The sequence below is a fragment of the Martes martes genome (assembly GCF_963455335.1).
Source record: "Martes martes genome assembly, chromosome: 9".
Taxonomy (NCBI): Eukaryota; Metazoa; Chordata; class Mammalia; order Carnivora; family Mustelidae; genus Martes; species Martes martes.
In genome coordinates this window covers 138,394,970-138,408,372 of record NC_137896.1, presented here as the reverse complement: position 1 = coordinate 138,408,372, position 13,403 = coordinate 138,394,970, and the positions used below count along the sequence as shown (strand labels likewise).

At 55.3% G+C, this 13,403-nt stretch overlaps 1 protein-coding gene across 8 annotated transcripts in view; it reads right to left on the bottom strand.

The window, feature by feature from the left end:
- The window catches only part of MYT1L (myelin transcription factor 1 like), a gene marked incomplete at both ends in the record, with an annotated part of 128,786 nt that overhangs the window by 78,430 nt on the left and 36,953 nt on the right, over window positions 1-13,403 (bottom strand). For 5 of the 8 annotated variants that reach the window (XM_080812800.1, XM_080812804.1, XM_080812802.1 and 2 more), the window contains one exon: window positions 3,760-4,731. In XM_080812800.1, coding sequence (XP_080668926.1) covers window positions 3,760-4,731 — 972 coding nt within the window. Of the gene's footprint in view, window positions 1-3,753; window positions 4,732-13,403 lie in introns of all 8 variants that reach the window. The other 3 variants (XM_080812798.1, XM_080812799.1, XM_080812801.1) reach the window with 2 other exon arrangements.

The window sequence follows — 13,403 nt, the reverse complement described above, 5'->3', positions numbered from 1 at the left end:
TAGTACACACAGATTCAGAGATTTTTCTGAAAATAAGCTGAACTCTTAGAAGGCACTGTACGCAAATGACCAGAATGGCGGAAGCCCCTCTCAACAGGGGAGATGGGCAAAAAATAAAATAAAATAAAATATAAAAAAAATTTCAGAAGCTGCTGGAGCAACCATTTGTTTTGATTTCTTCATCTGTCTCTTACAATGCTGTGCATGCATATGCCAAATTAAGGGGTGAGGGTTTCAGACAGCCCCACTGGCTCTCTGCAGCACTGGTCGAGGAAGGAACAGAGCAGACTTTCGGTCAGCGGTTGAATGCCAAGTGCCAGAATGGCAAGCTTTCACTGGTAAAATTACTTCTATATCCAGAACGGACCACAGCTCATCAATGTGCAGAAAGTAGCTTCAGGAGACTTTTCTACGATAAAGCTGGGCTGGGCAGTAACGAAAGTGGGCAATGCACTATTTTTGAGTCAGTTTTTGAAAACCAGTTGCACAGATCGACAGTAAGTAGTGGCCAGGCTGGTTTGGTGGAGGGAGGGTCGCTTAACATCTCCTCAGGGGGTAACACTTCCCTACTGATGTCTCCTTAACCAGACAGTTGTGACCCCAAGAAAGTATGCGTTTGGCTCCAGCTCTTGAAACTCTTACGGACTTTCTTCTTAAGTCACAACATGTGAACTTGGAATGGACAAAGGGCTCACAGGACTATAGAAGCAATTTTATGTTTATGTAAAAAAAACTCACCCCCTTTTCTTTTTTTAGCTAGCGTTTTATTCTAGGTAATCTACTTTTCAGGTCCTGAGTCTGTGAATTAGGGCCATGCTTGAGGGGCAGACCGGAGGCAGCTGTGGGAGCCCCGAAGGCAGCCTGGGATTCTGCCGTTGTGGCCGGAGTTTCTCTTACACGCGCCATCAAAAAGCCTAGCATTTTATGGCTTTTGGGTAGTTTCATCAGAATATTAGTATGATTTAATTAATGTAAATACAAAATAGTAAGTGCATAGTAACAGTTTTACAGGAAACTATTTGTTATTGAAGATCACAAGCCAAATGTAAATAGTGTTTAAAAGGTAAATAAAACAAAAACCCTAAATTGTAACTATTACTCATCGTGAAATGACTCTTTCATTAGTACACTTACAGCTTCCTAAAAGTTACATTATATCACAGATGTCCGAAGTGCTCTGAAGCTGAGTGCAGATCTGTATAGAGACAAGTGGCTCAAATAATTTCAGTTTTGGAGGACACAAGGGTATAATCTCCTCTCGATGCCGCTGGCCGCCGCCATCCCCTCCCCCGCATGCTGATTTCCGGAAATCCCAATTCACCTTGAAGGCAAACATTCAAGCAAACACAAAACAACCAAGCAAGCAAACAGACCAGCAATTCAACTGAAAACCCCTGCAAGAATGCCTAGAAAAAAAAATTGTGCGCTGGATTTCGCTTGCCCCCCTTCCTCCCTTTCCGGTGGCTGCTCGAGGAGAAGAAGGATAGAGGAGTTTCACGAGGAACTTCTTTTGCTTTAGCTCAAGATTTTGGAAAGGTTGCTCATTTATAATTTAACCATTCTGCGCAGATGGTATATCAATGAGAAGTTGTACAATTTTACAACAACGAAGCTTGAAATGAAGATTATTGATACGCTTTGCGGTTGTAGGAATTGTCCGTTGGCTTTGTTGGTAAAATGTCACATTATCTATCTATCTATCTATCTATCTATATTTATATATATATTTTTTTAAAGTAAGGAGGGCATTAATCTCCTTGCCCCACTCTGGTGTCCCTGCTTGGTTTGATTTAATTGGCTCTGACCATACCTATCGATATGCTGAGAAGAGACCTGGGAATGAGCTGGGAATGAGCCACACGAAACGGAGGAAGAAATCTATAGAAATGGGTAGAGTCTGGAATGGATGCTTCTGACTCATTTGGAAGGTCCAAACCCCAGCCCTTCCCCGTTTCAGGGAAAAGCACATCTCAGGTTTTGCTGCTCGTTCCCTCCCCTGCCCCATGTACTGAAGGGAAGCAAGCGGTTTCAATTCCATTCCTTGCAAGAAACAAAATGAAACAAAATAACAGTAACAAAGCAAAATGAGTGAGAACCTACAGCAAGCTGCAGGGTGTGAGCAGCCGGAGGAGGCGAGGACGCCAGGGCGGCCCTGGGTCTGCGACGCCCAGCGAGCCCGCACGTTCCCAAGTACAGTGCCGCCTTCCTCGCTGCCAGCTCTGCCACCCGCGAGAGAGGACACTATTTCTTCCTAAAAAGGTGTAATTCCTCCACGATCCTCAGCTACCCAGCTGCAGAGTTCTGACACACCACACCGCAGTTACGGACACCCGAGCTGTTTCACAGTCTTTCCTGCACCCAAGGCAAGCGGGACGGGTGGGCTAGACCCTGTTGCTTTTAAGAAACGACCCCTTCCTGATACGCCGCCCCACCCGGGGGTGTCCCTTCACCTCCCGAGACGGCGGTCAGTGCTCAAGCCCCCGCCCAGTCAAGCCCCCGACGGGCCTCTGGCCGAGGTCCGTCTGCCGCTGGGCTCTGGGTACCACGATGCTGTAGGACCAACGCGTACACATTGAGAGGAGACTACACACCCAGGTCACAACACAAGAAACAGCTTCTCTGATTGCTGGAGGTTTTATGGCAACTGATTTTCAAACCAAAGTCCTGAACCTCATCATCAGATCCGCAGTGAGGAAGCTCAGTCTTTAGAAGGAGAAGAAAGCAACAGAAAACAGAAGACCTTTTTTGGTACTAATAGGGAGGGATTTAAGGAATTGCCAGTTTCATTTGTGAAACTGTTTCTGACTTAGTTCTTATGACCGGGACACCCACAGTCTCCAGGTTCTCCACGGCGTGGTATCGCCAGCAGCTTGCGTCACTTGTGGACATGGTTCTTACTGCCACCGTAAGTTCATGCGCTTCGGAGAGGTACTGACTCCACACGTGCATGTCGTGTGTGTTGAAACATAAAGAGATATGCAAATATGGGCCCCTCCGTTTCATAAGGGAGAATCTGCTGAAAGTCTCATTTGGGGTGATTTTGAGTGTTTTAACATAAAGTACGTGCCATGACTGTTTCCACAATGGGATGGAATCAGTGAGCGGGAATGAAGAGACTAAAGAAATCACTATTGATCTCGGCTCGGACCCGCCACGCCTGGCGTAGCGAACGGCCCCCACTACTTACTCTCTTACGATAATTGATGTGCATCGTTGCCCTTGTCCTATGCTATCGGTCATGCTGTTGCTGTTCCGTTTCTATCAGGGATGTTTTCTATGGGGGGTTTTCATCAATAACTGTCATCTGGTGATAATTTTATAAATCATGATGCCACCGACCCAACCCAATATATACAACACGTGTTTCATCCCTGACTGGCTGCTGCTGGGTGAGCCCCTGACACTCCACACGGACTGTGGCTCGTGTGTGAGAACACGGGCTCGTGCTACTGTTTCCTATCCCGTGACGTGCTCGTGCGCTAGCCCGGTCTCTCCAAGGCAAGTGTCTCCTGCTGAAGTAACGGCTGACTCGTCTGCTCTGGTCATCGCACAGTGAGCTGCTCTGTGCATTTCCCAGACAAATATTGTATTGGCTCTCCAGAAACACCAGCTGTAATGCTGGAAGCAACCCTAAGAGATCTGCATTCATGACATGAGCGAGTGTGATGCCCACCTCCCTGGTGGACCATCACTGGCATCTTTCACCCCAGCTCCTACGTTCATGAGGCAACTTACGTTAGGTAGAAATATTACCTTTACCATAGTATGGCTTTTTGACATGGCTGTCACTGGACTTAGGCTTCCTCTCCTCCCCGGGAAGCTGTCTTGGCGACTGCTCCTCATAGGACCGCACATTGTCCCGCCTTCCGGCCTCCATCGCCATCTTGTCCCTCATGGCCTTCGCCCTCTCTGTTTCCAAAGCGATGGCCTTCTCCAGGAGGGTCAGGTTTCCCTTGGTCATGTCAAACACCTCCTCGGACCTGTCTGAGTTCACGGAGGTGGTGTCGTCGTCTCGTTCGTGATACCCGTCCTCCTTTGCACAGCTGGAGAAAGTTCTAGACCTGGGGCTCAGCTGCTCCTCGAGCCGCATCAGGTTCATCATGTCAGAGTAGTTCCTGTCCGGCGTCCTGCCCGCAAAGTCGTCCTCTTGCCGGACGTGCTGGCGGACGTTCATGTTCTGCGGCTGGCCCCGGTCCTGCGGGTTTGTCTCGCTCAGTTTCCGCGCCAGGTCGAAGCACTGGTTCCTGAGACACTCCAGGCTGCTCAGACACACCTCCTCGTCGCTCTCCTCCACCATCTTGTCCACGAGCCCGTTGTTCACGGGCTTGCCCAGCATCACGTAGTTCATGTTCCTGCCGTCCTGCTGCGACAGGGAGTCTGCGTACGCTCTGTCGCCGAGGCTCTCCGAGAGCACCACCCCGTGGCCCTGGGCCAGCAGCTTCAGTGAGTCCACCGTCTCCCTCACCACGTCGCTGTCCAGGTCCAGGCTCAGTTCGCTCTTCCGGCCCAGGGTCTCGTTCCGGTCGCTGCCATCCTCCAGGCTGGTGGAGGTGCTGCTGTTCATCTCCGACTCCGTCCTGGCGCGGTAGGCCGCGTCCTCGGCGATCTTGCCGAGGTTCAGCAAGGACTTGGCCACCAGCTCGTCGTAATTGTCATACTCCTCATTGTTGTTGTCGTCCTTCTCGGCATCCTGCATTATTCGAGTATTGTGACAGCTCATTGGATGGTCTTCTGCAAAGAAGATAAAAAAAAGGGACAAAAAAGAAAAGAAAAGGAAAAAATGGCTAGAACTTGAAGTTTAGTTGCAACAGCACGGAAAGCAAGTCAATGCACGTCCGACCCCGCTCACTGCACGCCAGGGACTTAGGTCCCATGGGCAGATCGGCTGGCAGTGCGGCACCGAGGGCACGGAGGCCGCCCAGCCCAGGAGGCCACAGGAGGCACTTGCTACAAACTATCAGTTTCCTTAGTTACTCTGAAATAAGCCAGTGTACGTGGGAAAAGTAATTTTAAAATATTAATTTTTCATTCTAAATTTTACAAGTGACTTTTGTTTTTTTATCAGCTTTATTTGTTTGCAGCCCAAGCAGATGCGTGATAATGACACTCGTCCTATTACCAGGCTCTCTGAGGGTTCATGAACTTCAGTCGGTAACAACTCTTAAACAGATGTTCGCAGCAATTGCTTTTAAATTGTGTTTTTCCCAGAGATGCCCGGGCAGCGCCGTGGAAGGCCTCGGGCTTATGCCGGGAGCCCTCCGCCTCCACGGGGCCTTCGGTACCAGAAGCACATGTTTGGGCCGAATTCAGGTCTTCTGAATGTTCTCCCTGACAGACAACCCACGATCCGCAGTGAAGCAGAGGGAGTGCACGGGGAGAGGTGAGCGCTCGCCACCTCTGACCCGCAGTGGCTCCCGCGTGCGCATCTCAGGTTTGAGAGAGATGGAGGGAAGAGTGTGCAGTGACCCGGTGCCAGCGAAGGGCAGGCCTGGGGTCGGGGGCGCACCGGGGGGCCATTCGCAGCTGTGGTTAGGGACCCCGGCACCCTGGCATTTGCCTGCCTCCCAGCCTCGGGAGAAGGTAGAAATACTGTATGAATGAGCATTATGTCCAATCACAGAAAAAGATTTAGGACAACTTGCTAAAACACCGTCATGTTAAAAATTACACAAAGACCCTATGTTTCACCCAAAAGTATTCTGTTTAATGCTCAGGAAATATTCGGGACATGCGTCTCTCTCTGGGTGAGATTGCTTCATGGATATTCCAAATACAGGTACTAAACCTGTGGGCTCCGAGACGCCCCCTCCCCCAGCCCTCGGACTGGGTTTGGTTAACCCCACGCCATGGCCACATTCACCTCTTGTTTCTGTGATTAAAAAAAAAAAATGAGGAAGAATCGCTCTGGTTTATGAACGTGCTGACAAAATGAGCTGTGCTGATTGGCACCTGGTACCTGTTCGCTGACGGCGGAGTCGGTATCCCTGGGGCCTCCGGGATGGCTGTTCCCTCAGGAGAGGCATTGGTTGGTGAACGAGGTTTGGGCACCCACACGTCGACAACAATTCTGGCCGCCCCCACAGCGAATCAGCACATTCTTAGGATCTAACACATCTTTCTAAGTGTCGGCAAGTCAGGTTTGCCGTACCTTATAGAGCCTCGCTAATTGTATGAAACAAATACCGTCTCCTTTCTCGATAATTCCTATACATCGTTTTCTTTAGTATAAAGACACGCGTGTTCCCAGAGAGCAGCAAGAGAAAGAAACCCGACCCGGAGAGCGCCACTGGAAATACGGGGGACGTGTCTGAGCGGAAGGCAGACCGTGTCCTTGGCCGAGGCGTCGAGGTTTCAAGAGCTGAAGGCAATCCTGTTCTACAGAATTACTGAAGGTATGAAAGTCACATTGTCCTCTCAGTTTACACACTTGGGTTTTTATATTCATGGGCTGTGATTGGAGAAGCAGCTCCTGGGGGCCGGCCAGGCCCCCGCTGCCCCATGACTGGTGACTCAGAGTGGGGCACCGCCGTGCCTGCAAGGAACCAACCACGACAGGAACGTGTACGTATGTTTGGAAACACAGAAGCACAAGCAACATCCTGGGAGATTCTGCAAGATGTGTCACAGAAGAAATTGCCTTCAGGCAACATGTGTTATTTTTATGATTTTCTCTTAACTTCCTCTTGTGAAACACGACTTATCCTCCTGGAGAGCTCGGGAAGGAGAAGACGCATGGAGGAGGGAACAGGAAACGAACGCCCGTGTCACCTCCTGGCTCGTTCTAGAACCGAGAAGCGGAACGTGGCAGCGGCCCCCCGTTTACGAAGCTCTTCCCCTCCTACCACAGTTTACTCTTAGGTAATTTCAGTTCGTTCTCCATAGCCTCAATCCTGGGGTTATCTTCAGTTCACTTGTCCCAAACAAGGACTGGTTTTTGCTGCATTTCTGAGCTTGGGACAGCCCCTCGCCCACAATGTGCCACCCAGGGAAGGAGCAGCCTTCCTCTCTCTGGGCCCTGGGCTCCTGGTCCGCCCCCGCTCGATTCCTAGCTGCCCGCCCCCCCGGAGACACAGCAGCCATGGTGCTCGACCAGCAGCCTCGCCACCCCGCAGGGGGAGGCCGAGAGGCCTCTGCGGGGAAGCAGGGCAGCACCGCTGTCTCAGACGGGCCTCCCAGCTTTGGGCGGCGCACAACCGGGGCGGGGGGGGGGGCGCGGCGAGAGCTGAGTTCACCCCCTGCTGTTGCAGGCATGGAGCAAAGATCACCTGGAGCGTAGGAGTGCGCCCCGGCCCAGGTCACTCCTCGGCTGGGGCTGGGGGCTCCGGGGACCTGGCCCCTCTTGGGGGATGTGTGCAGGGACCAGGAGGACGCGCCTGGTGAAGGCCCCGCAGGGGGGAGCGCCCTGCACGCATGCTGGCTGGGCGCACCACGGCGCAGGGGCCGGGCACAGAGGCCCATCTGGGAACAGGCTGGGGAGCCGTGGAGCGCCTGGCGACACAGCCCGCCCAAGGAGTGGCTCTTCCTCCAGACCCCCTCGCTCCATGCCACCTGTGGCTGCACGGCCACCCCTGGTAAAGGTGGGAACGGCGGGTGGCACCGCGCCGGTGGCCAGAACTCCTTGCAGGTTAACGGAATTTCTCAAGTCACTGGCATTGAACTATTTGAAAACCTATGTGAAAGCAAGTCAGCTCCTCATGATGTGGGCCGCTGGGGGGTGACTGTCCGTCCTCCTGGCCACAGGCAGGCTCTAAACAGCCACCACGCACCAGCCTCCCCCAGGGTTCCAAATCACCCGCGGTGCGCATTTGGAATTCTACCTCTGGTTGTGGGTTTCTGGGCAATGTACCCTTCTGCTTCTTCGTCCATCGTGCCGGGGCTCGTAATGCCGTGGGTCACCTGCGGGAGTGGGCGTGAAGCCTGGGCCAGACTCATCTTTGCGGCTCAGGGGCCAAAGCCGGGGCCCTGACCGTCCGCAGGTGGAAGCGCGCCACCAGGGGAAGGCGACAGATGGAAACAGTGTAGCTTCGCGTGCTACGGAAGGCCGGGACTGTTTAGATAGGGTTAGGGGAGGAGACCCAGGAATCCCAGTGTTCTCTCTGTGGTTTTCTGTTGGAAGCCTGCGCTCTGCAAGACCAGGGTGACAGACATGAGGAGCCGCTGGCCGGTCGGGGCCCCGGTGCCCGCCCTGAGGCAGAGTCACGGAGTTTGGACGTTGAGGCGGAGCGTGTAGTCCGGGCCCTGCCGGCAGAGGCCGCTCAGCGGACGGGCCCAGGGGCCCTTTCAGTGTCTCCGTTAACTTTCCTAAACGTCGTGTGTGTGAATTTCATCTCCCTTGAGTCAGACGGTTACAATTTATCCTCAACCGTTAGCATTAGGAAACCCAAAAAACAGCTTAAACAAGAATCATGCAGGATTTCTCCACCTTCAAGACGTCAGTCTGATGTGCACAGAACTCGGGGGACGACGACGTTGTAATGACAAACACTGGCTTTTTCAGTATGTTGTCTCTAAATAATAGGTCTGAGACACAAATCTGGATTCTTTCAAAATCCAGTCTGGATTGTTGCCGTGGTTCTCTCCAGCCTTTCAAACGAGCCGTGGGCGGGAAATACACAACCGATCCAAAAGCGAAACAAGGACAAGGAAGAAACCAGAAGGACCATCAGAAAGGAGAGACACAGGGAGGGCTGAGCCGCTCCACAGGTGACGGGTCGCAGGCGATGGGTCACAGGTGACGGGTCGCAGGCGATGGGTCACAGGTGACAGGTTGCATGTGACGGGTCACAGGGGATGGGTCACAGGCCATGGGGTCTGGCAGCACCCCCCCAACGGGGTTCACACAATGAAGTGTCCTTGTTGCATAAGATGACATTATTACGTGGGTGTTTCTTTTTGAGGACAAAAATAAACGGCGATCAGAACTTATATTTGACTTGGGAACAGAGAAGTGTAGTAGAATCTTAGATTGCAATGCCTCTGCGCCCTGCAGGTGGCCGTCATCAATCCCCAGAAGCGCAGGGCATCCAGCAGGGGGTCGGCTGGCAGCCCCGAGGCATGTGACCGTCCTGAACCAGGGGCGGGAGCACCGCCCACGCCCTCCCTCAGCGACAGAGCCCAGGGATCTCGCTGCTGCTGACCGGCGAGAGGGAGGCTGTCCAGGATTTGGTGCAGTTCTGTGTCCCCCTGGGCAGCAGCTGGACGGTAGAGTCCTCACGACTAGACCCGAGGCTCCTTCTAGATTCTTCCCAGCCAGACCTTTGTTCTTCGTAGCACATGGTCCCTGCCTTCCGTGTTGGTGTGGATGGTCTGAGCATTTCGTTAGGACACTGGCCACGGACGCTGGTGTAGATCGTCAGCTTAGCCTGTCAACTCCCGGGACCTGACCAGGGGGGTTTTGATTGTTCAGATGTGCAGAGGAGGTTAGGAAATGAGGGCGCTCCTGGCCTGACTTCACCAGACCACTGAACTCACAACGCCATGTCCCTGGGAAGCATGAGGGAATCGAGCAGGTGGGCAGGTGGGAAGGAAGTGGACACCCCGGGGTGAGGCTGTGCAGGGGGCTGGGGAGGGTCACAGGGCGGACAGAGAGCACCTCTCCGCTCTGCCGACAATGACCTTCCCCTCCACGCCACCCCTGCGGCCGGCGCACTTCCTGAGCCCAGGCAGAGGGACATGAGCTCCCGCCCCCCGCCTTCTTCCTGTCCATACCCCAGATGTGCTTTGGGACAGACGTGGTGTCTTTCCATCTGAGGTAGAACACAACTGTCCCACCTGCCCAGGTGCTGGTTTGTGCAACAGCCTCTTCCCCCAGCGATGAGCACCGGGGCGCCGGCTCCCTCCCTGAGGTCTTGCTCAGGTCCTGACAAAGAGGGGGAGGGGCGGGACCCCAGGGCCTCTTAGCCGCTTAAGCCCCTTGTTGAGCAGGAAAGGAAGGAGAGTCTCCGACCGAGAGGGGGAGGCAGGGCTGTCACACACCTTCACACCTTCGGCCGGAAGACCCCACCTCACATTTCCTAATCAGGGTCCACTGGACAATGTTGTTTGTCTTATTTTCAGTTTCTGGGGAACTTTCAGACGAGGTCTGCCCGTACCTGCCATCTCAGCAGTGGCTTCTGGGTTGGCGGCGGCTGAAATGATCCAGGCGGAGACGCGTGCCCGTGACCCTTGTCAGCGTGAGTACAGAAAGACGCCTGCGCCTTCCAGAGCCCGTCATTGTCTTAGGCTCACAGAGAGAGTCAGTGGGGGAAAGAGGTGTTGGTACGACTGTATCGAGGTTTTCGCATTCGAAGAGCTGTGGGCCCGTTGGCGTCCGGTGCCCTGGGAGGGTGTGAGTCCTGCAGCCACGGTCGCCCGGGCTTCCCGTGCCCTCACAACGCTCACCCCACCTCCGGAACTTGCGGATCTTCTGGGGACTCAAACTGGGCTGACCTCAAAGACCGGTTATCCGGGAGATACAAAGGTCTGAGGGAGGAAGGCCTGTGCCTGCTTCCAGGAGGAGAGGCGACGCTAGGTCCCCGTGCTTCCGTGTGGGTGTAGGTGAGCCGGCTGGTGCAGGCTCGGCCGAGACCCCCAGCGGGACGGCAGCCTGACTCCCGAGGAGCCTCCGGCTCCCGGACTTGAAGGGAAACAGATCTTCCCGGGGTGGGGGGGTGGGGAGCTACTGAGCTCATGGATCTACAGCGGATCCTTCTTAAGTGCACATCTAGCGGGAGCTCTGACCCCGAGTGTCCTCCACCCATTAGAACGGATTGCGGGAGCACAGGGCTGGCTCTCCAGGCAGCCCCAGGGGCTCCGGGAAGGGCCGTCTACTCTTCCCAGAATTAGTTTGTCTCTCATTTGCCCACAGAGGCGGGCGCGGTCTGGTGCTCCTTGGGTTTGTTTTCTCCTTCCTCTTCCAAACGCAGGTCGCTCCTCTGCCATAGCGGCTCGTCTGAGCCCCAGAGCTCCACGCCCTCCCTCTGCACAGGAACAGGGTCCCCCGCACCACACCCTCCCGGCCCGCTCCGGCCGCCTGGCGGTGTGACGCACCGGGCACGGGTCCGCAGGCTGTGCTGGGGGCTGCGCGAGCGTGAGGACGTGTCCGAATTCTGTTCACACCAATAAAATACTCAGAGTCTCTTTGAACTGAACCTTTAAAATGCGTGATGGAGGACGCCCAGGTGGCCGAGTCGGTGAAGCGTCCAAGTCTTCATTTCGGTTCAGGTCATGATCCCGGGGTCGTGAGATCGAGCCCTGTGTTGGGCTCTGTGCTGAGCAGTCTGCTGGAGACTCCCGCCCTCTGCCCCCCACGTCCCCCCGCTCACATACTCTCTTACTCGCTCTCTAAAAATAAATAACTAAATAAAAAGAAATCAAATAAAATGAGTGAATGAAATCTGACATATGATTCCCAATGGATTATGAAAAAATATGTGGAATTAGCTGAATTTTGCCTCTAATTAAGACAGCGCCTGCCCGAAGTAAACGGCCTGTACCGGTGAAGGGGGCAGGGGGACCCCGGGCCGAGGTGGGACCGGCTGCTGGCGGGCACACTCGTTCCCGTCTCGGGGAGGGTGTGCGAGCCGCCGCGGCCTCCGTCTGCAGTGCTCTCTGTGGGGAGAAGGTGGCCATGGCTCTGGGTGTCTCACCCTCGCGGGGCTCCCTGGGAAGAGCCGCTCCGCAATCCCGGAGAGAGAGAGTTGCGAGACGGCCTCCGTCCTGGCTGCCTCACGCTCATCCTCCCCTGGGCGCTGCAGGTGCGGGAGGTGCAGAAGCAGGACAGACACACAGAGCGACCGCCGGGGGGTGGGCTCAGCCTCCTTGGGGTTCAGTGCCTTCCAGGGGTGCTGTCCCGCTGGGTCTCTCTGCTTCCTCCCACGCAGGCTTCATTCTGCTCAGTGCTGAGCAAGGAGATGACCCCGGTGAACGAATGCCATCACCCAAAATGCGTGCTTCCAGCCCTTTCCTGTGAACCCTGCATTTTCCTTCTGTGGCTGCTCCTGGGCTTCCGCCTCGTTCCCGTGGACGTCTGTACCTCGAGTGGCTCGCGTACTTGTTGGCCCCGGGGTGCTGTGCACTGGTCCGGCCGGCTCCCGCCGGGGCGTCCGTGGTGCCTTCCGTCTCTGCGGCCCGTCTGCCCCACGCAGCATGAGCAGGCGCTCCCTGCACCCGCTGGGTTGTGCTGGCTGCCTTCCCACTCAGCTCGCACGCACGATCCCTTCGAGACACGTGCAGGCTCCCCGACGAGTTCCGAGCTTCAGAAGGGTCTACGGATCTCGGCTCCTGTCTGTCCCCAAGCTTTCCTTGTGCCCGGACAACAAAGGTTTCCCGCACCCCTCGGCGGTGCACTGTGCAACCTGCCGGTGACCCAGGGGTACCCACATGGGTCTGGGTTCGGGAATACCAGCACCGCTGGGTCCCACAGGGTAAACTGAGGCACGGGGGATGCCCCTAACTAGGAGGGATGTAAACTCCACCAGTCTTTGGTTGGCTTGGGTCAGATATCGGCACTTCTAGACGCGTTCCTCAAACGGCACACATGCAAGCTCTGGGGAGCACAGGGCACGAGGACAACTGCGTCAGATCTCACACAAGTGTGACTGTCGCAGCTCTCAGGGGCTTGGGGACCCGGAGCCAACCCCCCTCAGCTAGTCACCAGGCCGCTATCTGTCACGCAGTTCTTAGAGCAGAACCATTAACCAGGCTCACGTCCTGGTGGCAACGGAAGTGACGGTGCTGGGAGACACGCAAAGCCATGGAAAGCAAATGTGAGGCATGTGTCGGGCCACGGTCTGTGTGCGGAGGAGCAGGGAGGCCTCGCGGGGGAAGACGGGGACCAGGACACGGTGCGTCCACTGTGGAACTGGCAGGTCGTGGGACGCGCCTCTGGCGGTGGTGGGGGAAGAGCAGACAGCACCCCTGCCTGCGAGGCCCAGGAGAGACGTCGTGAGCATTCTGTGACTCTGTTCATTTAAACTAACGTCATACTTCCTAGGTCTGACTGGTTTACGCGTGGATAACCGTGTGTGGCCGGCGGCTACCGTGTCCCAGCACGGGGTCAGCACGACGAACTCGCGGGCGCTGAGCTCTGGTTCCGGTTTTGGCACCGTGCACGGGCGCAGCTCGGCTCAAGGACACTGCGCCGCTTACAGACCGGGCCCGCGGCCACCCTGGGTCCAGCGCGTCTGTCAGCACCGGGGTCCCCACAGCGTCTGCTCGCTTCCTGTCTCTGCGTCACTTTTGGGGATTCTCGCCATTTTCGACCTTTCCCATTGTTAGTCTCCGTTACGGTGGATTTGCGATCAGTGATTAGAACTCGCGAAAGCGCAGGTGACAGCTAGCGTGTTTTAGCACTAAATTATTTCTCCGTGAACACGTGTGCTCTTTGTTCAGACGTGATGCCGCTGCACACTGACCGGGCCACA